The following is a 24,898-nucleotide window of genomic DNA, read 5'->3' on the forward strand; positions in this document are numbered from 1 at the left end:
CAGGAGCTGTGAGGAGGGTGTTCGTGTTTCCTGAATCAGTAACAGCTCACAGGTGAACAGGATGTATGCAGGTAAACTGGAGGGTCCGTCGAGCTGATCGGTGGTTTCCTGAGAATAATGTCGATACGTGCATGCATTTGTACAAGCTGCAGATGGAGACTTTGTTTGCCAAGGTCTTCAGTCTTGTCAAACCGCCTGACACTCTGGCAGACAGACACAGAAACCCTTAACCTGAAACACCGGCACAGGTTAACGTGGAGTCGAAGTCTGAATAGAATAGAATTCAACTTTATCGTTGTTACGTCCCCCCCTACCATGGTGGAGGCAAAAGTTGGAAGGAGACAGCAACACTGGACAACCACAATCAATGAAGGAGGAAGACCACAGAACAGTTAAGAATCAGGCAGGATTTATTGGTTGCTTGCCTGGATAGTCAAACTTAACAAAAGAAAAGAGGTGGGGGAGGAGGACTGGGCGGTTGATCCAAATCAAAGAAATTAATAAAACAAAAAGAGGTTGATAGCTTCCAGGGCCTAACTGAAACAAAAAATGCAAAACAAAAGGCCTACCTAGCTACTCGTCAAAAAGGTCAGTGAAAACATACAAAAGTGGCATCAACCGCATAACCTAGTGTGTCTAACAGTTTAAAACCTGCAACCAGTGTATAGGATACCCCAGCTTACCTGTCCAGCCTCCCACCACACATAATACAAAGAAGCCTGTTCGCAAATGTTTGTCATAGCAGAAGCCAGCACCCACCAGCTGGCCAGGGAGCTGCTCATTTGTAGTGATCCTCGGCGTGTGATTGGCCAACTGGGCGCAGATAGCCAATAGACACATGCCAATCAACTTCGAACTGGCCAATAGGTGGAGGCTTGACACCTGAAAGATAAAAAGAACACCAAAAGCAAAGCCACATCTCTTGGCACGTTACAATCGTCATTGCAGATGTCACAAGTACAAGGCAATGAAATGCAGTTTGCATCCATCCAGAAAGTGCTTTAGCAATAATACAGATATATTACAGAATATGGATCTATGTTACAATGTACACGGTATAAAGATATGTTAGGAATATGCTATAACTACAAGTATGTACAGGCTGTAGTGAGTGTACAAGCTATGTACAGGCTACGAACAGTCTGTTTAATTTTAACCATGTACAGTGGTACAGTACAGAGTGAACTGAGACAACCTGGTGCTACATATGACAGACGAACACAGGATTACATAAAGTGCAATGTGCAAAAATTTGAAAAAAAAAACCAAGACAAGACAGTGCAACACTAGACAGAACAGGACAATGGAAATGTGCAAAATTGAGTAATGTGCAAAAAGTAGCTTGGTGTCTGAAGGTGTGTGTGTGTGTGTGTGTGTGTGTGTGTGTGTGTGTGTGTGTGTGTGTGTGTGTGTGTGTCGCTCCAGTCACTGAGGTTTCAGGAGTCTGATGGCTTGGGTGAAAAAACTGTTCCATAGTCTGGCAGTGAGGGCCCGAATGCTCCGGTACCTCCTTCCAGAAGTCAGCAGGGTGAAGAGGGTGTGTGCGGGGTGTGTGGGGTCCTCCACAATGCTGGTGGCTTTGCGGATGCAGTGGCTGCAATAAGTGTCCGTGATGGAGGGAAGAGAGGCTCCAATGATCTTCTCAGCTGCTCTCACTATCTGTTGTAGGATATTGCAATCCAGGTGCTGAGGAATGATTGTGTTGAATGCTGAACTGAAGTCTATGAACAGCAATCACATATGTGTCCTTTTTGTCCAGGTGGGTGAGGGCAAGGCGTAGGGTGGTGGCGATGGTGTCATCTGTTGATCGGTTGGGGCGATAGGCAAACTGCAGTCTTAGGTCAAACATCTGCAAATCCAAACCCACAATGGTTATGCTTAGTTCTATAGTATTCATACATAAATATATTTGTCTGACACCTTTCTCACCCAAAGGAAAACATTTCTTCAGTTTGTGAATAATTTGAAAGTCTGATTCAATAAAAGGACTAGATGTTACAATCCTTGATATTGCATCACTTCTAATGGAGAACTGGAAGCTTTACCAGCAGGACACATCATCAGTTATGTGCCTCAACTTAACAGGGTGTTTTGGCCTTTTATCACATGACACCCTCTGCTGAGACAGGCCCACTAAAAGTTGATCAAGCCTGGTCATGTGTCTCACGGTTAGCTGACTGCCTTAGGCTGCCCATGTGTTGTCAGCCCTCTGCAGCTATAGCCAATGACTGGTCCTCTCAGCAGTGTTAGCTAACTCTCCTATAGCATGCCGTTGCAGCTGTCTCCTGACTCCAATTTCTCTAAGTAGTTTTGCTGTTGTACTGGCAACAAAGCCCCTGCACCCCACTTCCACCAGGCACACCCTGATCTTCCAGCCTCTGTCCTCTGCCTCAGCTCCCAAGTTTGCATACCGCAGCTTCCTATACTCAAATGCTTCCTCAATTGCTTCCTCCCATGGTACTGTCAGGTCAATGACATAAGCACGTTTCTGGGAGTTAAACCAAAGGATGAGGTCTGGTCGCAGAGTAGTTGTTAAGATCTCTGTGGGGAAAATGAGTCTCTGATCCAAGTCGAGTTGTATCTGCCAATCCCTGGCGACCTTCAGTGGTCCCACATCCGGGGTTGAAGGGCTAGTCCTCAGCTTGTCCCCGTCCCAGACAAATGCTAATGGATGCTGATGCTCCTCTTGGTTTGTGAAAGGCTGAGCATTGATGGATTCCCTCTTGTACTCAACCTTTTCAGCAAGACACCTGAGGAACTGGTTGTATTTCCGTGTATCTGCCCTTAGTAAGGCTAGTCCTACAACCAACCAACATGTTCTTGAGTGTTGCTGGGACTGTACACAGGAGCCAGGATGGCTCCTTTCCAAACCACAGCTGCAGATTTATGGGGGAAGGCAGCACATTGTATGTGGCTCATGTGATGAGACATCGCCTATTAGACTCCATTCTGAAACTGTTTTTGCACTGAAAACACTACATCCGGATGAACAGAATCAAGCTTTTTGGGAAGATGAAAAGTATTTTTTTCAGTCATAAAACAAAAAACATCAAACACTATTGTTTATGCACATGTTGATCATTCACTTTGTGGATCACAAAACTAACTAAATGATTGCTGATTGCCACTAAAGCAATTTGGACTCAAATGCAGGACTCTTAATTTAAAAGATCAAAAGGTTTATTTACAGCATAAGCAAAGATGAAGACTTCAAACACAATGTCAGTGTTAATAAAAGCCTCAGTTCCAGAAAGGCAGGCTATTCCACAGATGCAATTACTCCACAGAGTCTTTCTCATCAGACTCAAGTTTTCAGCTCCTACCTTAAGTACTGGTAGTGGAGTCAAGGGTGGGAACTGAGAATAAGTCATGTAAAATAAATATTTGACCAATTAAACAAAGATAGCGGAGGGCATTATACAGCAGTTGTTTTGATTGCTCTCAATTTTGACAGCCCTAAAAAAGATTAATATCAGTTTGTACTCACTCGCTTTTGTGCATGCGCAGGACTGGAACGTAAGCGTTTTGGGCTGTTTCAATGTGGACGCACAACTCTGTGAAAACGACTGAAAACGCTAATGTGGACGCAGAGCGTTTTCACACAAAAACGCAGTTTTCAAATCTATGTCAAATCATGTCAGGTTTGTTCACACTTTGTCTCCCAGCAAGATCATGGAGGAGATTGCAGGAGACCTGTAGTCACCCTAGAACAGCTGGACAGGACTATAGAAGGTCTTTAATGAGTCAATGTAAACAAAGAAGTAGATAATTAAAACTAATTAAAAATACAGGTAGCTGATCAGACAGTGGATGTGGCGCAGTATTTGTCAGAAGTGTTAACCCACCAATCCCCTGCAAAGTGTAATTGAACACTAATTTGTTTAGCAATTGTTTACATTGTAAATAGTCAAAATGATAAAGTTATTAGATAAACTATGTTAGGTTTTGTATGTTTGTTGTCTGTCTTCTAGAGTCAAAACCGAACCACATAGTAAGCCCACAATTAATCCTGCTATTACCATAAAAACTGGTTCTACAATTAAAATGGATCCATTAAAGTAATGATGAATGTGGTTATTTATCGCTGTTTCATAACTGAGTTATGTCATTTAGTTTCAGCTGCAGTGAGAAGAGGAGCAGGAGCATTAGAGGCCATACAGTTTGAATGTGGTAGCAAAGGCTCTGTTGCCACCTGCTGGTAAAGTCATGCAATTCCCCAGTGAATATTTAAGAAAAAAATGCTACTATATTTTGCATAAATTGAAAAAGTTATTTTTTAATCTTTCTACGTTGTACAAATATCCCATTTCATGTGTTTCTTTATGTAGTATGAAGATGCATTTTTATACTGCAGGATATTGCCCATGACATGGACAGAAACTTCACTTGACTTATTTGAAGCTTCTTAAAATAGTTCTTAGCTCCTTTTAAGCTCAGAAGTAACTATTTGATTTGATATCACCTGGCACTTTCCCTTTAAATTGATCAAATCTTCCACTACTGGTGCACACCAGTTCATGTTTGCAGAATTTGACTTGACCCAGCAAGTTTGATAAACCACCAGGTCCCAGTCACTCCTGTCCATGTGTACAGGGACAATTTTGATCCCTCATTCTGAATCATTCATTTACTCACATGTGTGGACAAAATATAACTCCAAACTTAAAGTCTTTCCAGTTCTGAAAAAATTGGGACACTGTGTAAAAAGTAAATAACATGTAAATAACACTTCATGCAATGCTTTTCAAACCTCATAAACTCAGGGCCATGAGTACACCACTGAGTAGCATCCCCTGTTCTTTTAAGTTTGTAAACATCTGGCCTTAAAAATGTTGGCCTTTGTTTGTCTGATATAGGATTTTAGCTGTTCAACAGTCCGTTGTCATCTCTTTCAGAGCCAAAGGTGTCATAGTCCTGGCTCAGTTTACCCAGTGTTTTGAGTTTTCTTGTGTCTTTTGTCATTTTGCATTACTTTTTATGTTTAGGTCCGCTGTGTAAGTCTGGGGTTTATTCTATAAGACCTGGGTTGGTCTGTTGAGATTTGTTTATTAGATTTCCCCTTGTGTCCTTACCATCGGTCTCCCGCTGTGTGTCTGTTGTATGAGTTCTTGTGCCTTGTTTCACCTCCCCGTGTTTTATTGCATCATGTTGATGTATGTTTCCCCGGCCCGTCATGTCTGCTCTCTCCCTCGTACTCCCTCACTCCCTCTCATCTGCCTCTCCTCCACTCGTGCATCCTGTTCCTCTGTTTCCTGTTTTATCCTTTTTCCTGTGAAGGTCTCATGTTTCCATGTTTGTTCTGTTCAGTTTTGCTTCGCCTGTCTCATTATGATTATTCATGTCAGCTGTGCTCCTTGTATGTTCTCATTTTTTCGTTATCTTTCTGTGTATTTATGTCAGCATCTCACTCAGTCCCTGATAGTTGCGTGTGATTCTCCATCTATTTCTTAGTGTGATCAGTTGTTTAGATTTCCCAGTTTAGTGTTGAACTGTTTATTCATTCAGCAAATAAAGCTGTGGGCTTTTTTGTTTTGTTTTTTTGAGTTTTTGTTTCTCTCAGTAAGTCTGTGTTTTTGTCACGGTTTGCAAGGCAAGCCGTGTGGAAACACGGGATGATAAGCAGGGAAACACAGACGGACCAACGACGAGCACAGGAGGAAACTGCACACAGAAGGGAGAGGTGGCTGAACCTAATTAAGCATGACGAGCCGGGGAGGAAACAAAACAAAATACGAGACATGGACCTTCAAAGTAAAACAGTAAACACAGAACACGGGAAGCCAGATAACAAAACCTAAAACTAGAACCCAGGAAATGCTAAAGAGCTAAGGAGCTAGACATACTGATAAAGAAACCAAAACACTACCATGATCAACCATGGTGGAATCAAAAACTAAAAGTACAAAAAAACACTGGGTCACCAACCTAGGACCATCACAGTTTTGGTCCTATCCTGCCTGCACACAGCTGTTTTATGACAAAAGGTAGTTTTACTACCACCCGAATCTTTTGTCAGTCACCTGTCAAAATGCACTGTGTTATCAAAAATGTAAGTGCAAATGCCTGTCAGCTTATCAAGCTCTAACCTTTGGTAATGAGACATGAAAATCCCCATTAAAATCTCAGTGGATTGGGGCCAAACTGACTTCCAAAGACAATAAGCAGATGTCACCAAAAGATGTCAGTAATATACAGGAAGGTTGCAAACAGGAGATATGCAATTCTTTAAAGAACAGAAAGGCATTCTGGTAGAGATTCTGAGATTGTGTTCACTTTGATATGTTTTATCAATGTATATTTTTAGATTGCACTTTGCTTTCACTGATCAAACACTCATAAATAACTGGTACCCCCAAGTTTGAGGCCCTGCTTTTCAGCTGAAAAGGGGTCAAATGCTGACTCTGTCATGAACCGAAGTTCAGTACACAAGCTGGACCCAGAAGCAGAGACAACACGCACAGGAGTACGATAAATAAACTTTATTTCAACTAAAGGTGTCCCGGAAGGGTCAAAGGAAAACACGCGAGAAACTAGAAAAACCAAAGGACCGGGGGATGAGTTACGCAGGAACGCCATAATCGGGACTGTGGGAGGCTGCAACAGAAAGAGGAAGAGAGTTACTGGGGAGCGGGGAAATAGCAGCATACGTGGGGGAGAGTGTGAGTCTTACAGTCAAAGCGGGGCCGTGGGAGCCGGAGGGAGGGGTGAGGGTCCGCGGGGGCCGGAGGGAGGGGTGAGGGTCCGCGGGGGAGCTCCAGGAAAGTAGAGGTGGTTGGTACTGGAGGCGATCCAAACTCCAGACGGGCAGGTGGCTCAAAAACACGCCGAGCTGTTACCTGAGCGCAAAGGAAAAGATTAGCGTTTGTTCAGGTAAATGAGGGTTTTCACAACCGCCTTCCCGTGGGTGTACGTTACCGCTGTGAGACGACTAACGGACTGACGTGGAGCAGCTGGCTGGGCTGGATCAAATAGTCCACCTGATAATCGCCTGAGATGGAATGCAGGTGTGGAGTTAACAGCCACACCCGTGGGCGTGGGCATCCCATCAGCTCCTCGGACACCGGGCCGCGTACCATGACAGTCTCCAGGTTGGAGAACCGTTTGTTCACAAGTGTGTGGAAGACTGGAGGAGAGACTAACAAATGGAGTAGAGTCGTATACTTTACTGGACTGCTATGTTGAAGAGGGAAAATAGCTGTCCTGCAAAGCTGTTAATTTAGTAACTGACAGACTGAGGTGACTGTATAGATAGATTATCATGAGAAATCATTGCTGCTCATAATTTACAGTTACGCTGTTTGCAGTAAGTCCAGGTTGTTTGGAAGAAAATTTAAACTATTTCTCAGTCGCTTACTTGGTGTTTGCACAGAACCTGGCCGTAAAAGTACAGTAAGCAAATTAGTTTTAGGTTATTTAAAGAATAAAAGAATATCATATTTATGAATATACATTGATCAGTGTGTAATTATGTCTTCCAACAAATTGTATTCTTATAAACTAAGAATGAATACATTAAAAATCCATAGGACTGGGTGTTGATTTCTGGAAACCGCCATGTTGCTCCCATCATGAATACAATGGCCGAGATGGCCTTTGCCACTCCTCCTAATCACATTTTAACTATGTGGCTAGAAACAAGCATCATATGTAGTACACCTATAAGTTACCTTTCATTTTAAAATCATAAATACTGCTTTTAAATTCAACAAGTGCCTTGAGGCAGCTGTTGTTGTTATTTGGCGCTGTGTAAATAAAATTGATTTGAATTAAATTATGTATGACTATCTAACATTTGTACATGTATATTATCATGGCTGAGATGGTTTAACTGGAAAACTCCAAGTTGATCAGTGTTACAGCCCCTGGCCTCGGGGGAAGTGAGCTGGCCTTCAAGGAAATCCAAGCGTGCCAGGACCCACAGACGATTGGCTGTCTGGGGACCCGTGGGTAGCACCTCCGGGGAAAGGTGGCTCAAGAGTTGACAGTTCATCTTGTAATTGGAAGGTTGCCAGTTCAAGGCCCGGTTTGGACAGTCTCGGTCATTGTGTCCTTGGGCAAGACACTTCACCTACCGCCTATGCTGGTGATGGCCAGAGGGGCCGATGGCGCGATATGGCAGCCTCGCTTCTGTCAGTCTGCCCCAGGGCAGCTGTGGCTACAACTGCAGCTGCCTCCACCAGTGTTGAGAGTGAATAGTGGAATTGTAAAGCGCTTTAAGGGTCTTGAAAAGCGCTATATAAATGCACTCCATTATTATTATAAAGGGACCAATCAGCCACTGATTGTGCTCGCCTGTGCTCTACAAATGGCTGTTGAAAATGTATTTGGGGGCTGCTTTGAACTGAATGTGCAGTTCACCTCACATGCTTCTGTCTGTGAGACTTTCTTGTGAAACTCTGTTTGAGGTGTGGAACTTGTTTGAATAGCGTCTAGTTCTACTGCTAGTTTTATTTTCTACTCGTACGTGAACCTGTTATTTTTGTGTTGGGTATTTGCCGGTTTTTTAGTTCCAAGTTCTTTTTCTGTGAATAAAACTGTGCCTTAACTGGTTTCCTTCCCCTGTCCCATAGCAGAGCCGGGTCTTAACAATCAGCTCCTGAAATACTCAAATCAAAGTATCTAATCATTGATTTCCTGACTAAATACTTTGGTTAAGGAGCTACACATGCACATACACGCACGCATATAAAACGCTAACAATAACTTGAATTAAACAGGTGCAACTGATGATATGAGCAGTGACTGTATTGTGCTATTACTTTAGCTTAAAAATGTTTTCCATTAGTAAATAAAGATGATCCTATGCAGTTACACATTACACAAAATGTTGTATACTGTGCAAAATGTACATGTTGAATTGCCATGGAAACCTAAATGTATTCAGTTCATGGTGCAGAAATACCAAATGTGCTTCAGGGATTTGTCCTAATTTGCTTTAAAGTTCTTTTTATACTGCTGATATTAAAAAAGTGAAAGAAGAGAGAAAGAAGGAAAACTGATTAGACTGTTGGTTCTGCAGATAATAGTAGATAAAAGCATCAAATCATTCATGTTTAGGTCGAGTGGGCTAAACATGAATGATTAAATGAGACAATCGAAAGTGTTAAAAAGTGAGTAATTGAGTTCTGGTGAATGGTTTTGCTCCACAAATTACACATTAGTTTTGTTTTTTCAAGAAGCTAAACCATGCATCGCTGTTCAGTCTGCTTTTCTGCTCTTCTGAAGAACGAAATGTCATGGCGCCTCACCAATGAAACATACAGCTTGCAAATTTCTTTTGAAGTGCTGAGTTTGATGTATTTTAGGTATTTCTTGCAGTACACACCACAACCAGTCGTAGAAGTCATGCATGTTGTGTTTTCTGTTCTGAACATTTGAGAACGTGAATTATAATCAGACAGAAATAGTCAAAAATTAACAGTAAATAATAAGAAAAATTGCAACGGGAGATTAAACAGAGATAATAAGAGTTAGAAAATGCTGAAGAGAGACCAATGTGACAGGAAGTGTATTTTAAGTCTTTTCTGTTTTAACCAATCGGATGCATTTTATGGTCTAACCCAGTGTGCTCATTTCCCCTTCGTAACTTACTGAAAAACCCCAAAGCACATTCTCAAGATGGTCGTCTTATGGATTACATTGCTTTTTCTTCATCAAGGAAGTAAGGGGGGATTTGTTTCTGTTTGTTTTTGTTTTATCTGACCATCTGACCAAACTGAACGTATTATTTATGTTGAATAGATTCATATATAGATAGACGTAGAGATAATAACATAAAAACTGAACGTTTTCTTTTACAGCAGATTCTCTGGTTCCAGTGAAAACAGTCCATGTTGGTGAAACAGCAACATTAACATGTGTTTTACCAAATGAAGAGCTCGGCAGCAGAAAGGTTCAGTGGTACAAGCAGAGAGTCGGGGATACTCTTAAATTATTAGTGTCACTTTCTGGAAAACCTTCTTCAGAGTTTTTTCAGTCAAGATTTTCTGCACATAACAGTAAAGATTTTAGCAACCTGACCATTTGGAATGTAGCCCAAGAGGATGAGGGAATGTATCACTGTGGAATAGACACCTGGATTAAACTTGAATGGAGTGGGACATATTTGTTAGTAAAAGGTAATGAACTGACCAACTTTTACAAAATTATTAAATGCCTCTGAGAATGTGGTGAATAATTTACTTGTATTACATTTTGTATTACACAGGAAACACTGAAAGGGCATCAAACTATATTGTTGTACAGCAGCCGACAGAATCAAATCCACTCCGTCCAGGAGACACAGCAACTCTTCAGTGTTCAGTTCTGACAAATTCTGAGAACAACACATGTTCAGGACATCATAATGTTTTCTGGTTCAGAGATGGATCTAATAAATCTCTTCCAAACATCATCTACACTCATGGAAACAGAACTGATCAATGTGAGAAAAGATCTGACCCTCAGGATGGATGTGTTTATCGCTTCTCTAAGAACGTCAGCTCCTCTGATGCTGGGACCTACTACTGTGCTGTGGCCACATGTGGGGAGATATTATTTGGAAATGGAACTACACTGGATGTTCAAGGTATCTGTGCCTGATTTTGTCTAAAGTACTTTTCAGTTTGTACTTAAAACACGCTCATATCAAGATCAGTGATAAAACCTTTTTTGTTTGTTTTGTAGAGAAAACAACACGACTGGTATTTATTGGAATTGTAATATTAATAACCTGTTTTGCCATTTCGGTCATTGGAAATCTTTTCTTCATCTGCAACCGAAGGGTATGCAAAAAATGTAAAGGTAAGTGTTGTCAGTAGCTTAACATTTATGTATAAAATCATAAAAACAAGTTTGCTGTAAAACTGCAAGGAGGCAACTATTGTACTAATTGTTAATGTTTAAGCGCTCCATAATGGTTGTTATTTCTTTGTGTACCTCATTAAACAATCTAACTTCTCATTAACTTAACTTATCGCTTCACTTGAATGATACATTTATGTAAGTAAGACTTTTGTAAAAAAAAAAAAAAAAACATCAGAGGAGAAATGTCACATTAAGTGCATTTCACTATCATATATTTATTGTTATTATTTTTGTTTATCTTAGAAATAAAAAGTGATACAACAGAAGTACAAACTGACAACTTGTACCAACCAGTAAGTAATCAAACAGATTTTGTGTAGGTTAAATATGTATGCACAGTTCCACATCCTCTTCTACATGTTTGTGTACTGTATACTCTTTCTGTTACTGCACAGACTGAAGCTGATGATGATATAAACTACGCTGCGCTCAGTTTCTCTGAAAGAAAAACACGAGGAAGAAGGACAAGAGAGCATACCGAGGACACTGTTTTCTCCTAAATGTTGAGTTAAATGAATATGACATTGTTGAGCATCTCCTTAATATTAAAATAAACCTTAAATTAAGTTTTGGGCCTTTTATTTGTCACTCTTTGGCACCCTTTGTTTTCTTATTTCTTTTCTAATTTTTCTTTTTCCATCTTTGTTAAAAACTAACCCCCACAGCCCCCCACTCCAAGAAAAACAAATCTAGTGTTTATTTGTACGACAGTGCAGGAAAGGAAAGCATGTTACTTAATTTGCTTTGTAATTGTCTTAATGTAAGTGCATTTTCAATTTTTAATTATAATTGAACCTTTTTTCATACAGGTTGAGACCTGGTGTCTCATTTACAACAGGGGCTTGTTTCAGACAAACAAAATTGCAGAGTGATATCTAATCCTACATTTTTACCAAGTAATCTCACTCCGCAGATCAGTTGCAAATGTAAACATGAAGAGAGACCCAAGAACTTCTTTTTATAAGAAACTTCTTTTTTTCTGGTTCTGTGTACTGTGTTGTATTGTTTTAAGACTGAAACACAGTCATTCTTGTAATGTTGAAAAAGAAATATTACCATACCTCCACAGAGACTATAATAAAACTTTTATCCAAAACTTTGTCCTTCAAATTATCATAACAATCCAGGCAGTTTGAATGTATAGGATTCACCTGTTGTTCAATTCAGTTTATTTTATTTTATTTTTTATAATATCTTGAACTGCAAGATATTAGCTGTAGATAGAAAAAGATATTTAGCTCTGGTGACTACAAATAGAAAAACGTAATAAGTTCTGTAGTGATAAAATATATATCATTGTGCATTGCTAAACAGATTGTGCAACAAACATGCACTGCATGTGCATATAACACTATCTATTAATCAGAAGAGAGACCGAAAATGAGAATCCTGTCAAAATAATAATTAAGGACCTTGCAAAAATCACTGCAGAATCGGAATTTTGTTTGTGTTTTGAAACCTTCTTTGCACCAGACTAAGCACAAAATCTTAATATGTTACCATTTTTCCATGTTGTGACAAAGCTCCAAATCATTTTAAGGATACTTTAGAGTTAAATTTAATAGCACTTCAAAATCAATGTCAAAGTATAGGTTCAGAAACTCAAGACAGTAGAAAGAACAGTGAAACATCTGTCATCATCATGCTGGAGAATCCCACAAGTAACACCCTACAAGTTCTTACAATTCACACCATGTAGCTAAGTTTGGACTTTATTCTAAAGTAAACAATTTGTGAAGCTGAAATAATTAAAACATTAAATTGTGTCTTTTGGACTGATTGTCAAACACATATATACATAAAGTGGCTGGTGCTGTCACGGTCCGTTCTGCCACCCTCACCTCTTGCTCCACCGCTCTCCTGTCACCGGTTCCAAATAAGCATTCACTTTGATTCATCGCCTGTCAGTTACTCTCTGCCTTGCACTAACCCCTCTTTCCCTGTGTTTGCAGTGGCTTCAACACCTGACTGACTCTCACTCAGATGTCCCTAAATTAAATAAACTTTTCTTGATCAGTAAATCAGTCTGTTTATTGATTCTGCTTCTGGGTCCAATCCACGTACAGCACACAGCACAAAGGGGAATAAAAGATTCTCTTTTGAATGATAGTAAATTGGTGTTGACATTTACTTCTGGTCTGCCTGACCAGCACAGACCAGGTCAGTGTCATATATTTGGACAGTTTTCAGCATACGGAAGCACTTTTAAGTTTGTTCTTAGGAAGTAAGGAATCTTTTCAGCAAAAGCTCAAATCAAAAACATTCAGGACTGCAACAACTTCACTGACTTCATCTCCTAGATGTGCTTTATCTTTGTGATAAAGTTTGCTATTTTTTATGGATCCAGGAATCTTTTACTTAGCACAACTTTAAAAAACTTTTAAAAAAAATTTAAAAAACTGTGCTACATACTGCAGCTTATGACAAAAAGCCTGCAGTCGGCATGTTTCTCCATCAACCTCACAACAAAAATCAGCATGTAACCTGCATAAGACAACGCGAGCAGCTGAAACTCAGGTGCCTTTATGTAACAGAGGACACCACAGGAAACGAGAAGAAAACACAGAAATACAGAGAAAGAACAAAGAGGGCAAATGTCACAGACTCAGCCAAATGCCACCTGTGAAATCATCAACTCATGTAGGCTAAAAATTGAAAGCAGTTTATATAAGATCAGTCTAACTTGAATGATCTGGGTATAATTTACTGTGACAGTGAAACAACAAGAAAACAACTTCTTTGCTTACATCTCTTATAGTTAGAGAATACACCTTACCCCCTTTGAACCTTTGTCTTTTTTTAAACCCTCCCTGAAGGGATATTTAGTCAAACTTTCCTCAAACAATTATTTGAGTAATATTTTGAAGATTCAATTTATACCAGTAAGCAGCACATCATCCCTAAAGACATTATATGATAGAGTCACACCATCTCTAAGGTTAGCCTCAGTCAGTTAATACAGAACCTCATTCATTTTGCTCAGAGCTGAAGAAAAAATAAAGGCAAAAAAAGGCAATATAGTGTCTTGAGTGAACTGTTGGTGTGATTTGGTGCTGTGGAAAGAAAATTCAAATGAATTAAACTGAGCTGAAGACAAAGCAATTTAAAGAGGTATAATCATCACGCATACATTGTTACATTGTATACAATCGTACATCCTACAGCGCGCAAGAAGAAAACTCACACAAGAGATCAAAGAAACTGATCGTTGTGGTACCTCAACCTTCTCTTGCACAACTGAGCTATTAGCTCTATCTATCTATCTGGAGCTGTTACCTTTATTAATCATGAAGACAAAACAGTAACTTGTAGTAAGATAGTCCTGCACTAAAGTAGCTAAGCCATCTAAAGGATATGTGTAAAATACGAGATTCAAACTAGTGCTCAAGAGAGTCATGTTTACACGATAATGTAGTGGACATCCAGTGGTGCATGAGTCAGTTGTTGTAGTTTGATTCTGAGTGTGTTGAAACTGATTTGTGTCCTTTAATTCATGCCAATCAAACTGATAATAGAGCTAGAACCGTACTTTATCTGACTTATACTTCTGCTGAGCTACAGTTCAGTAAGATCTGATTGCAATGCATGGTTTTCACTTCTATCTAACTTTTCATTATTATCACATTTCATTGTTTTATTGAGAAATTGTCTGAGAGGTGAGATATAATGTGGGAAATTGTAAACAATGACCACAACAGACATATGCTGACTGGCTTGATAAAAAAATCTGAATGCAGCAAGTGGATGGTGCAGTCTGAAACTATGATACATGTTAGTTTTTTGTTTTCTTTTAGTGCTATAAGTATGTTTTGCAATTTTTGCACCCCAAATTGGAATCACATTTTCTATAATTTATGTTTTATGCAAGCAAATCCCACTTCATGTCACATACTTAGACTTTTCAGACTTGAATTTGTTGTCAGGACTGATTCTGATTGATTGTGATTCACAAACTCATGTCTATATCAGGAAACACCTATACAGTTGAGTTTGTGAATCACAATGAATCAGAATTAAAGCCTGAGCTGTTGCTCTGTAATTAAAAAAACAAAACCTCAGCACTCATCTCATGGAGTAAAACCGTAGTAAAACAGCTCTGTAATGCTTTGCTTTTGTTTCTTCGGGGATCAAAATGAGTGTAAGAACAGCTCATTTGACCTTTTCGGCTACTGGTGGCTTCCTGCAACGCTGTGTCTCACACAGACAAGCCCAGCTGTTTCCGTTCCTTCTTTATGTAATTTATTAGCCATGCTATCAACTGGATCGAAAAAAATGTAGTGGATACAAATATGTGCACTGACACAAATTAATATGTTAAAGTTTATGTTCACAAAAAAGGGAACAAAAATCATTGGACTAAACTTTGTTTTGCACTACCAGTCTCAAGATTGTGTCGTAACTCCAGATGTACTAAATCAAAAGCTTAGTAGACTCCCACTCACAAACAAATACGTAGTGAACTGAAACCTATTGAACAAGAGTGTTTGTTGTGGTGGGGGCAATGTTTTAGCACACTTTCAGTATTTTCGAGAAATCTGTTTTAACTTGGGGGGTCTCAAACTCGCGGCCCACGCACCACTTACGGCCCACGTCACCTCTGTTTGTGGCCCGCATATTGAAGTGAGGAAATATTTTTAAAAATTATTATTGAAAAGATGATTTAATATTAGTTGATATGAGCAGAGCGCTTCAGGCATAGCCCTTTAAGAAGCCTCATGGGCAGTGTATTCTGTGCTGCAGGGAGAATATGTGGGACTGCCCCTCCCATTGTGTGTGTGTGTGTGTGTGTGTGTGTGTGTGTGTGTGTGTGTGTGTGTGTGTGTGTGTGTGTGTGTGTGTGTGTGTGTGTGTGTGTGTGTGGCGGGAGGGAGGGAGGGAGAAAAAGGAGATTCAAAAAGTATGAGTTGCTACTGACAAGAAACAGAAGATGAAAGCATGTAAATACAATAATAACCACTGCAGCCAAAAAGAGGACCTGACCAGCCCAGGTGTAAGTAAGCTGTTAAGACTCGACTGTACACAGTGTTCGCCGCCTCCGAAACAATAAAGTTCAGTTGGAGCTGCCTTTCAACGCCTCTCTCTGTCTCTCGCTAGCAAAGTTGACCCAGACAGTGAAGTTATTTACAGACAGTAAAGCTATTTACTGTCTACGAGCCAGACACGGAAAGCGCAGTATTAGTCAGAGGTCCTGTTACCACGGACAGAGCCGCGGACATGGCCCAGGTAACAAGAGAGTACAAACATGTTGATATTTTGGCTGTGTTAGTTCAATGATAGATTTAATTAGGTAAGAAAACACTTTTGCTAGGGGTCAAAAACTAATGTCTACACTTATGTCTGCATTTTGATTTTGTTAAATACAAACTGAATTATAGTAGAAGAGCTGCCACGTGTCTGGCCAGAAAGAGGTTACCAATGGGTTTATTGAAAGCCTTCAGTTAGTTAAGCGTGAGAGAAAAAAATGCATTCATGTTTGCAGTTTTGTCTTGTCATACAATATTTGAAATTTTAAAAAACAAACAAAATACTACATTTTAGTGGGTGTTTTCTTGTTTTTGTTTGTTTTTTGTACTTGTTGAACCCTAAAGTGGCCCACCAATGAGATGAAAGTGCCAGTAGTGGCCCATGGCTCAGCTGAGTTTGAGACCCCTGACTTAGATGCTTTAAATTAAGTTATCCTTTTCTCTTGCAAGCTATGTGTGAATTTTCAGGGAGACTGTTAAGAAAACTTTTTTAAAATTTCAACAACTCATTTTGACTAATTGCAAAAATGCCATTGTACAAATCAATCACTCTACATCCAAACAACAGAAAAGATTAAACTTTCTGAAAAACAGAGTGAAAAATTAACCTATGAAATGGGGGGTAGGCCTCACCACTTCAGACCAGCCAGGGGTGTGAAACATAAGCCTGGAGGAAAGCCAACCCTGCAAAGACTCTAAATGACCCATTGGATGGGAAACAACAAGTGTTAATAGCAAACACAACAAATAAATCATAAATAAATCCAGTTTTAAACAGTGGTTAACACAGTAAACTGAACCTGTCGCATAGCCTGCGGCGTTGCTGCTTTGAAAGTGACCAGTCATATAGTATAATGACTTTATTTTCTTGTTCATATTTTGTATTAACTAATTAAGTAATTAATTAAGTTTACACATTTGACTACAAACACACATCCTTTTCTTAGAAATGATGTGTGTTTCTACCATTTAGTTTCTGAATTTTTTTTTTTTTTATCATGAAAGATATGTGATAGTGTAAAACAGATAATGGCACCGGAGTGCAGAGGCTTCACCCTTTTATGGAAGCCCGTTTTTCCGCCACACAAAAAAAGTATCCATAACTCAAAATTTCAAATTATCTTTCTCAAAATTTAGACTTATTAACTGGAAATTTTGAGAAAAGTAATTCGAAATTTCGAGTTAGCCAATCAGTAATCTATGTGAATGACGTAATTTTCTTGTTACCGGGAAGGACTATGGCGCAGAGGAATGCGCACTCAAAACCGAATCGCAACAAATTGGTGCTTTCAAGAGTACGTTTGCTGATAGTAATGCCTTCTGATTCAGCTAATAACACAAGGATTTCATCATTTGTGAAGCCAGGCTGAAAATACTCAGCAATTTGTGATTCAAGACTGGCTGTAATACCGGTAGCTTAGCTGTAGCATTTGTAGCTGAGGGCTTCAGCTTCCGGGTAACAAGGAAATGACATCATTCACGTAGATCACTGATTGGCAGCGCTATAACTTTTTAGGGATTTCTGCTGTGTTTTTACTGCTTTGAAAGCAGAGTTATCCAAAAGCATGAATCTGCCGTAGTCTGTCTTATGGCTTCTTTGTACACATGACTGCTCATTTTAATTTTTCATGGGTTATTGAATTTATGTTTGACGAATGTAATTGTCTGATAATTTACTCATGATTGTGTTTTTCCTTGCGAGCGACCTTTAGAATAAATAGAACTCCACAGATGTCTGCCAACCTGTATTTTACAGAGAGAGAAGGCTTGAAGAAGGTCCTTGTAAACACACAAACAGAGCTTGGTGTTCCTTCCTGGAAGTCAAGGTTCAAGGTTCAAGGTTCTTTATTTGTCACATGCATAGTTATACAAGTATAACACACAGTGAAATGTAGCCTGACACGCTCCTCGACATGTGCAAAAATTGGGGGGGGGGGGGGGGGGGGTGTAGAGGAAGAACATTATATATACACATAGTATATACACTGGGTGAATGTGCAGTAGTAGTAGCAAGCAGGTGAATTCTGTACATTAATATGAATAGACATCTGACTATTTTACAGGATAGACAATATAAACATATTTAAAATTAAAGGAATTGAAATGTACATTGTGCCTTGGTTTAGAGTGTCTGGAAGAGTCCTGTCTCAGTCAATTATAGATGATGTGAGAGGGCGGGTGTGTGTGTTTAGGGCACGGATGGCTTGGGGATAGAAGCTCCTCTTGAGTCTCTATGTCCTTGCCCGGAAGATGCTGAACCTTCTACCAGATTGCAGAAGTTGGAACAGTTTGTTGCCTGGATGGGACGGGTCCTTCAGTATCTGCGCTGCTCTAGTCCGGCATCTCCTGGTGTAGGTGTCCTGAAGCGGGGGGAGAGCAATCCTGCAGCAGCGTTCTGCTGTACGGATCACTCTCTGGAGAGCTTTTTGGTCCTTCACACAGCTGTTCCCGAACCACGATGTCATGTTCTGTGTGAGGATGCTCTCCACAGCGCCTGTATAGAAAATCCTGAGGATCTTTGGAGAGACCCTGAACTTCCTCAGTTGTCGTAGGTGATACAGGCGCTGCCTAGCCTTTTTGGTCTGGACCTGAATGTGGGCAGCCCATGTCAGGTCTGAGGAGATGTGGACACCAAGATACTTGAAGGACTGCACCCTCTCCACTGGAGCTCCATTGATGATAATGGGCTTGTAGTCTCTGTGCTGACCCCTTCTGAAGTCCACCACCAGCTCCTTGGTCTTGCTGACGTTCAGCTGGAGGTGGTTGTCCTGGCACCACGATGCCAGATTCTTCACTTCATCCATGTAGGCCGCCTCATCGTTGTTGGAGATGGCACCCAACACCACTGTGTCGTCAGCAAACTTCACAATGGTGTTGGAGCCATGGGTGGCCACACAGTCTGAAGTGTAGAGGGAGTAGAGCAGTGGCGAGAGGACACATCCCTGAGGTGCTCCTGTGTTGATGGTGATGCTGTTGGAGAAGCACCTGCCCACCCTCACCACCTGAGTTCTGCCAGTGAGGAAGTCCAACACCCATGCACACAGACGGCTGTTAAGTCCCAGTTCCCTGAGCTTTGTGAACAGTCTGCAGGGCACTATTGTGTTAAATGCTGAACTGTAATCAACAAACAGCATTCGCACATAGTTACCCTGTTTCTTGTCCACGTGGCTGAGAGTGGTGTGTAGGACGTGGGCGATGGCATCCTCTGTGGATCTGTTGGATCTGTAGGCGAACTGCAGCGGATCTGTGGTGTCTGGGATGGAGGAGGAGATGATGTTCTTCAGCAGCCTCTCAAACACCTTCATTACTACCGAGGTCAGTGCAACTGGCCGGTAATCGTTCAGGGATGAGGGTTTGCTGTTCTTGGGCACAGGGATGATGGTGGATCTTTTGAAGCATGTGGGGACCACAGACTTCGCCAGGGACTCGTTGAAGATGTAAGTGAACACACCTGCTAGCTGGTCAGCACAGCAGCGCAGCAGACGGCCGGTGATGCCGCCTGGCCCCGCCGCTTTCCTTGTGTTCACTCTCCTCAGTGCCGCTCGGACGTCATGCTCCGCGATGCTGGTCACCGGTCTCTCGCTGATGACGTCACTGTCCTCGGTAGTCAAGCGGTAGATAGCATTAGCCGCCTGGCTAACCTCGAAACGGGAGTAGAACCGATTCAGCTCGTTGGTGAATGCAGAGTCAGCGTTGATCGGCGCAGTGTCCCTGGCTTTGTAGTCCGTAATGGTGCGTAGTCTGTGCCACATACTCCGTGTGTCGCCCTGGTGGAAGCGCGACTCCACACGTTCCCGGTACCGGCGTTTGGCATCTCTCACCGCGCGCCGCACGCCGTATGAGGCCGCTTTGTAGGCGCTCATATCGCCAGTGGCGAGACCCGCGTTGTAGGAGGCGGTCCTGGCGTTTACTGCAGTGCGGATCGATCTGTCCATCCACGGTTTCTGGTTTGGGAATGTGGTGACTCTCGCAGTGGAGATAATCTCCTCCGCTAGCATATTGACGAAGCATACTGCTACTTCCGTAAACTCGTTGATGTCGACTGCGCATGCTCTGAACATGTCCCAGTCTACGTCGTTGAGTGCGTCCTGTAGCGTAGCTTCTGATTGGGCAGTCCACCGTTTTACTTCCCTCTTGGTCACGTCTTCCCTCCATATGCTTTGTTTATACTGGGGAATGAGGAAGATGGCGTTGTGGTCAGACTTCCCAAAAGCCGGGTGTGAGACAGCTTTGTAGCCCTGCTTGTATGGCGTGTAGCAGTGATCCAAAATCCGATCCCCTCTCGTTGGACACGAGACATGCTGGTAAAAGTTTGGCATGACTTGTCTGAGGTTCGCTTTGTTAAAGTCTCCTGCTACAATGAGGGCTGCGCCCGGGTCCTTGTTTTGAAGCGAGCTCAGCACATCATGTAATTCGGACAAAGCCATACCTGTGTCCGCTTGGGGTGGGATGTAGACCGCCGTGGCGATGACTGAGGTGAACTCACGGGGCAGATAGAAAGGGCGGCACTTAATGCTCAGGATCTCCAGATGTGGCGAGCAGCCGCTGGAGAGAGTAGAAATGCTCCTGACATCACACCACTTTCTGTTTACCATGAAACACACTCCCCCACCTTTGGTTTTGTTCGACTCTGCCGTTCTGTCCGCGCGGAGCACAAAGAATGAATCCGACGGAGTTACGGCCTGGTCCGGCACGGTGGGGGTCAGCCATGTCTCCGTGAAGCACAGAATGTTGCAGTCCCTCATGCCACGTTGGAAGGTGACCCTTGCTCTTAGGTCATCGAGCTTGTTCTCCATGGATTGTACATTGGCCAGTAGGATACTGGGCAGTGGTGCGCGATGCGCCTGCTGTCTCAGTCTGTTCCTAATACCAGCGCGTTTTCCCCGGCGCTTCTTTGTTCTGTGCCTCGGATGAGCGGCCCGTCCTTTGTTGTTCTCCGCGCCGCGTAGAATCTCTGGCGGCCAGGAAGGGTCAGGTTTAAAAGTGTCCAAGATTAGATGTGCAACCTTGGCACCGATGTTTACAAGTGATCCGCTGTCGTATACTATAAGACTAGAGGATTTTGGGATGTAAACCAGAGCAAAAAATAAGTAAAAAACAAGAAAAGTGGATAGTCGGAGCGGAGCGGTCAGGAAGGCGTCTGGACGTGGCCGCGCCATCTTGGTTGAAACCATCTTGGTTGAAAGTCAAAGGAATTCCTGGTGGGTGTTGGATTCCCCCCTTTGTTAATGATCCAGTTTGCAATTTTGACAGATAGAATTTGTAGACATGGTCAGAGATGGATTGAGGCCAATGCAGACATTTTTCCTGTCTGCTGGGTTTGAGAGAAACCTGAATGTAAAATAGAAGCTGTCAATTTACTTGTCGCTCAAATGTGGTTACAAGTTCTTGGTAGTGATCAAAAGAAAGAGATCAAAGCTACATGGTTCATGCATCTGACGTGACTCCCCTCTGGGCACCTTCTTGATGAGATATTCCTGGAGGATGGCCCACTCTCAAACATGCTGGAAAGACTTTTCTGACTGGATTTAGAGTGTGTGAGCTGGAGGAGTTGGTAATGCTGCACCTTGAAAAAAGACACACACAAAAATCTGACAGAGGAACAGGAGAGACAGAAGTTTAATTCCTTGAAGTCCAATCAGGGGAATGGGACACAGTTAGGGAAATAAGGAAAGGAAAACTAAAGAAACTAGGCCTCTAAATACCAAAACATCAGTGAACTTTAAACAGAAAAAAAATAATAACAGAGATCGCAATGCACACACACACACACACACACACACACACACACACACACACACACACACACACACACAGACTATGGCATTTACGTACAACAAGACTACTAAACCAGTTGCACAGACAAAGGAAGTCACTCAGATCTGGATCTATTGTTCCGTATGTGTTATCATTGCTTAATCAAGACAGTAAAGCACTTCTAAGAGTTAACAAATTTACACGACAGCTGCATAAACAAGAGCTGTTTATGTGTGCAAAAAATAAGCATTGCATAGGTGCATGTAAACTAGTTAACACTGGCTAGTGAGCATGCAACAGCGCAGAAATAGTTTGCCTGAATCAACAAGTCTTGTACTTTTTTATTTCAAAGAATTGTGGTATGTGTACGGTGACAGTGTCTGTAAAAGAAAACTCAAAGCCACATGTGGCAGCTGAAGTGTGAGATTCAGGCTGTGGCTGGCCACTTCTCTGTTTCCGACATCCCCTCAAACCTGTTTACTCAGAATGTTCATGAATTTTGTTATCAACAGAATATGCAGCTGGTTCACAAGAAGCCTTCGCTGGCTTTTTTAAACTTAAACCATTAACAAGATCGTTTTCTGATCTGTCTTCCTGGTCGTGGCCATGTTTCGTTCAATTTTATGCAGAGTTGTACAAAAGTAATTATTTTCAGTCACACAAACGCCACACACCTGTGCTTACAGTTTAAAATGTAATAGTCGACTTTCGTCAGGTAAAATCTTTCATGCACTCATGATGTTAAATATGTAGCACTTAAGGCTTATTTGATCAGAGGTCAAATTAAATCTCATCGGTATCTCAGAAAGAAGTTTGCCGACCACCAGGTGATTTGCATGTGACTGAAAAGCAAGACATGACAGATATTAGAAGCCTGGCCTTTTATTTGTTATTGCAGCAGAAACACACTTTGTACATAAATTAGCCACACTAGCATCTTTGACAAAATAGCACTAAATGGCACCTCGAGGATGGGGAATAAGGTGCATTAAAAGAATGCTCAGACACGATAGCTAAGAGGATATCCTCCCTTTGGCTGTTTGCACCTCTGATGGCTTCCTTTCTGAAAAAACTAATTAGGGTAGGCACAATTCAGTTGCAAATGCAACACTGGAAGCATTGCATTGTATCAGTGTAGTTCTGTTGAAATCCAAATATCAACAGATGTTGTTTTGTTTTCTTAAGCAAACTTGTGTTTTTAGCTATTGTGTTGAGAACTATATTGAGTCACAGACTGCATTAAGGTCAGAAAAAGAAGTGCGTGAGGGGAAGATCAGCTGTTTCAGCCCCCGAGACTTTCTACAAACATTAAAGCGACACCAGTGACTAATTAAGGAAACCACATTGTTGAAATGGAAATTCTCATTGAACAACTGTTCTTATCAAGTGCTTGATATGCTGCAAACTGCTATTGTTTAAAACCTTCTTATTTTTATCTGACATGTCCTGTGAAAAAGGAGAGAAAAACATTAGCCCCCTACACAGAAACTAAAAATAAAAAAGCAAGAGAGAAAAAAAATCCCCCCTGTGGATTCACACCAGATAACCACCGCTGAATTTTCCATGCATCATTCGTTTCTCACTGCTTGTGAAACATGAACCAAAGAGTTTTTACAAGAAGCTGATCAGAGAGTGGATGTGACAGCAGAACGCATGAGCCAAAACTGTTTAGCCCTTTGTTTCATTATGAATGGTCGACGTTATTAAGGTCAACAGACAACACGTACAAAATCGAATTTAATGTGCACAATCTTCTAGTGAGTGGTGAAACACAAAGTAACACCACAGTTTGCCACGCAAGTACTACAAAAACTGTTGAAGTGCTGAAGTTAAAATTCATAAAAGTAATGATGACTGGTGTTATTGCCTGAGATTAATTAATTTAGTATCAGATGCTCTGATAGGAGGAGCAGGAACCTTGCAGGCCCCACATGTTAATGATATGATGACAAATACTCTGTTGCCACCTGCTGATGAGTTCTTAAATCCTTTAAATGTAATTCCCCAGTGATTATTAAAGAAAAAAGTTACAATTATAATATTATTATTATTATTATTGTTGTTGTTGTTGCTATATTTTGCCTAAATGAAAAACTTCTTTTAACTTACATCTTTCTATAATGTATTAATATCATATAAAAATAATTTGTCAGTCTGTCAGTTGTCACTAATTAAAATTAATAAAAAAGACTTTGTGATTGTGATCATCTGCCTCTGTCTCATCCCATTCGTAGCATCCTCCTTTGTGACGCGTTACTCTAATCCGATTACTTTTTTCGAGTAACAAGTAAAGTAAGGGATTACTATTGCAAAAACGGTAATTAGATTACTTTTACTTTCCCGTAGGAACGCTGCGTTTCTGCGTTACTAAAACCGTGATTTTCTTGCGAGAATGTCTCACGACAGTGACGTAAGCGAGTGCGACGTTAGTGACAACAGCTGTGTGCAGATCAACAATGGATCATATATCGAGTGCAGAGAGAGTATGAGCGTGCAGCGTTTAAAGCGTGGAAGTACTGACCTTACTTTGAGTTTGATTCCATAAAAAGTGACAAAAACATTAGCGTCCGCTGTGCGTGGGAAGAAAACTTCTTTTTACAGCGAAAAAACCCCTAAACTTCCGAGCAAGCACCGAGTAGCTACGACGTAATGGGAGATTCTTCAACTGACCGCGGCACACCTGCACCAGGGTAAACCTCCGCCTGCCCCACTCCTGCTATACAGGTGAAAATAGAGCAACAGGACCGCTGAGTCTTTGACTTTATTTATGTTCTGCTGTGTTTTACTTGCATCTATTTGAAAGAGTGAGTGTAAACACAAAAAATATTTTATTTTATGTGCTGGAATGTGCAGAAAATAGGTTTAAATGTTAAACTAATTTCTTCCAGTCAGAGAATGTTGCATATAATTTAATTTTTGCTTGATGCATAAAGTTAAAAGATTAAAACTAATAAAACAAGTTTTAAAAAGAGATTTTTCCATTTGATTACATTTTGTATGATGGATTATGCAGAAAAAGTAGAATTGGGCTGAAAGATCTATCACTTTATCAC

The 24,898-nt window shown here is 41.1% G+C and overlaps 1 protein-coding gene across 1 annotated transcript; it reads left to right on the top strand.

The window, feature by feature from the left end:
• Positions 1 to 9,618: 9,618 nt before the first annotated feature.
• LOC147338328 (signal-regulatory protein beta-2-like) lies at positions 9,619 to 11,902 on the top strand. Its single transcript, XM_086264442.1, has 6 exons — positions 9,619 to 9,661; positions 9,804 to 10,118; positions 10,208 to 10,567; positions 10,666 to 10,782; positions 11,089 to 11,138; positions 11,241 to 11,902. The coding sequence occupies exons 1-6, from the start codon at positions 9,619 to 9,621 to the stop codon at positions 11,343 to 11,345; spliced, it is 990 nt and encodes a 329-aa protein (XP_086120568.1). The 3' UTR covers positions 11,346 to 11,902.
• Positions 11,903 to 24,898: the final 12,996 nt, after the last annotated feature.

Source organism: Aulonocara sp. 'chitande type north' Nkhata Bay, linkage group LG2 (genome assembly GCF_057382095.1).
Source record: "Aulonocara sp. 'chitande type north' Nkhata Bay isolate Kocher_YH1m ecotype deep benthic linkage group LG2, A_spYH_male_GT1.1, whole genome shotgun sequence".
NCBI classification, from domain to species: Eukaryota; Metazoa; Chordata; class Actinopteri; order Cichliformes; family Cichlidae; genus Aulonocara; species Aulonocara sp. 'chitande type north' Nkhata Bay.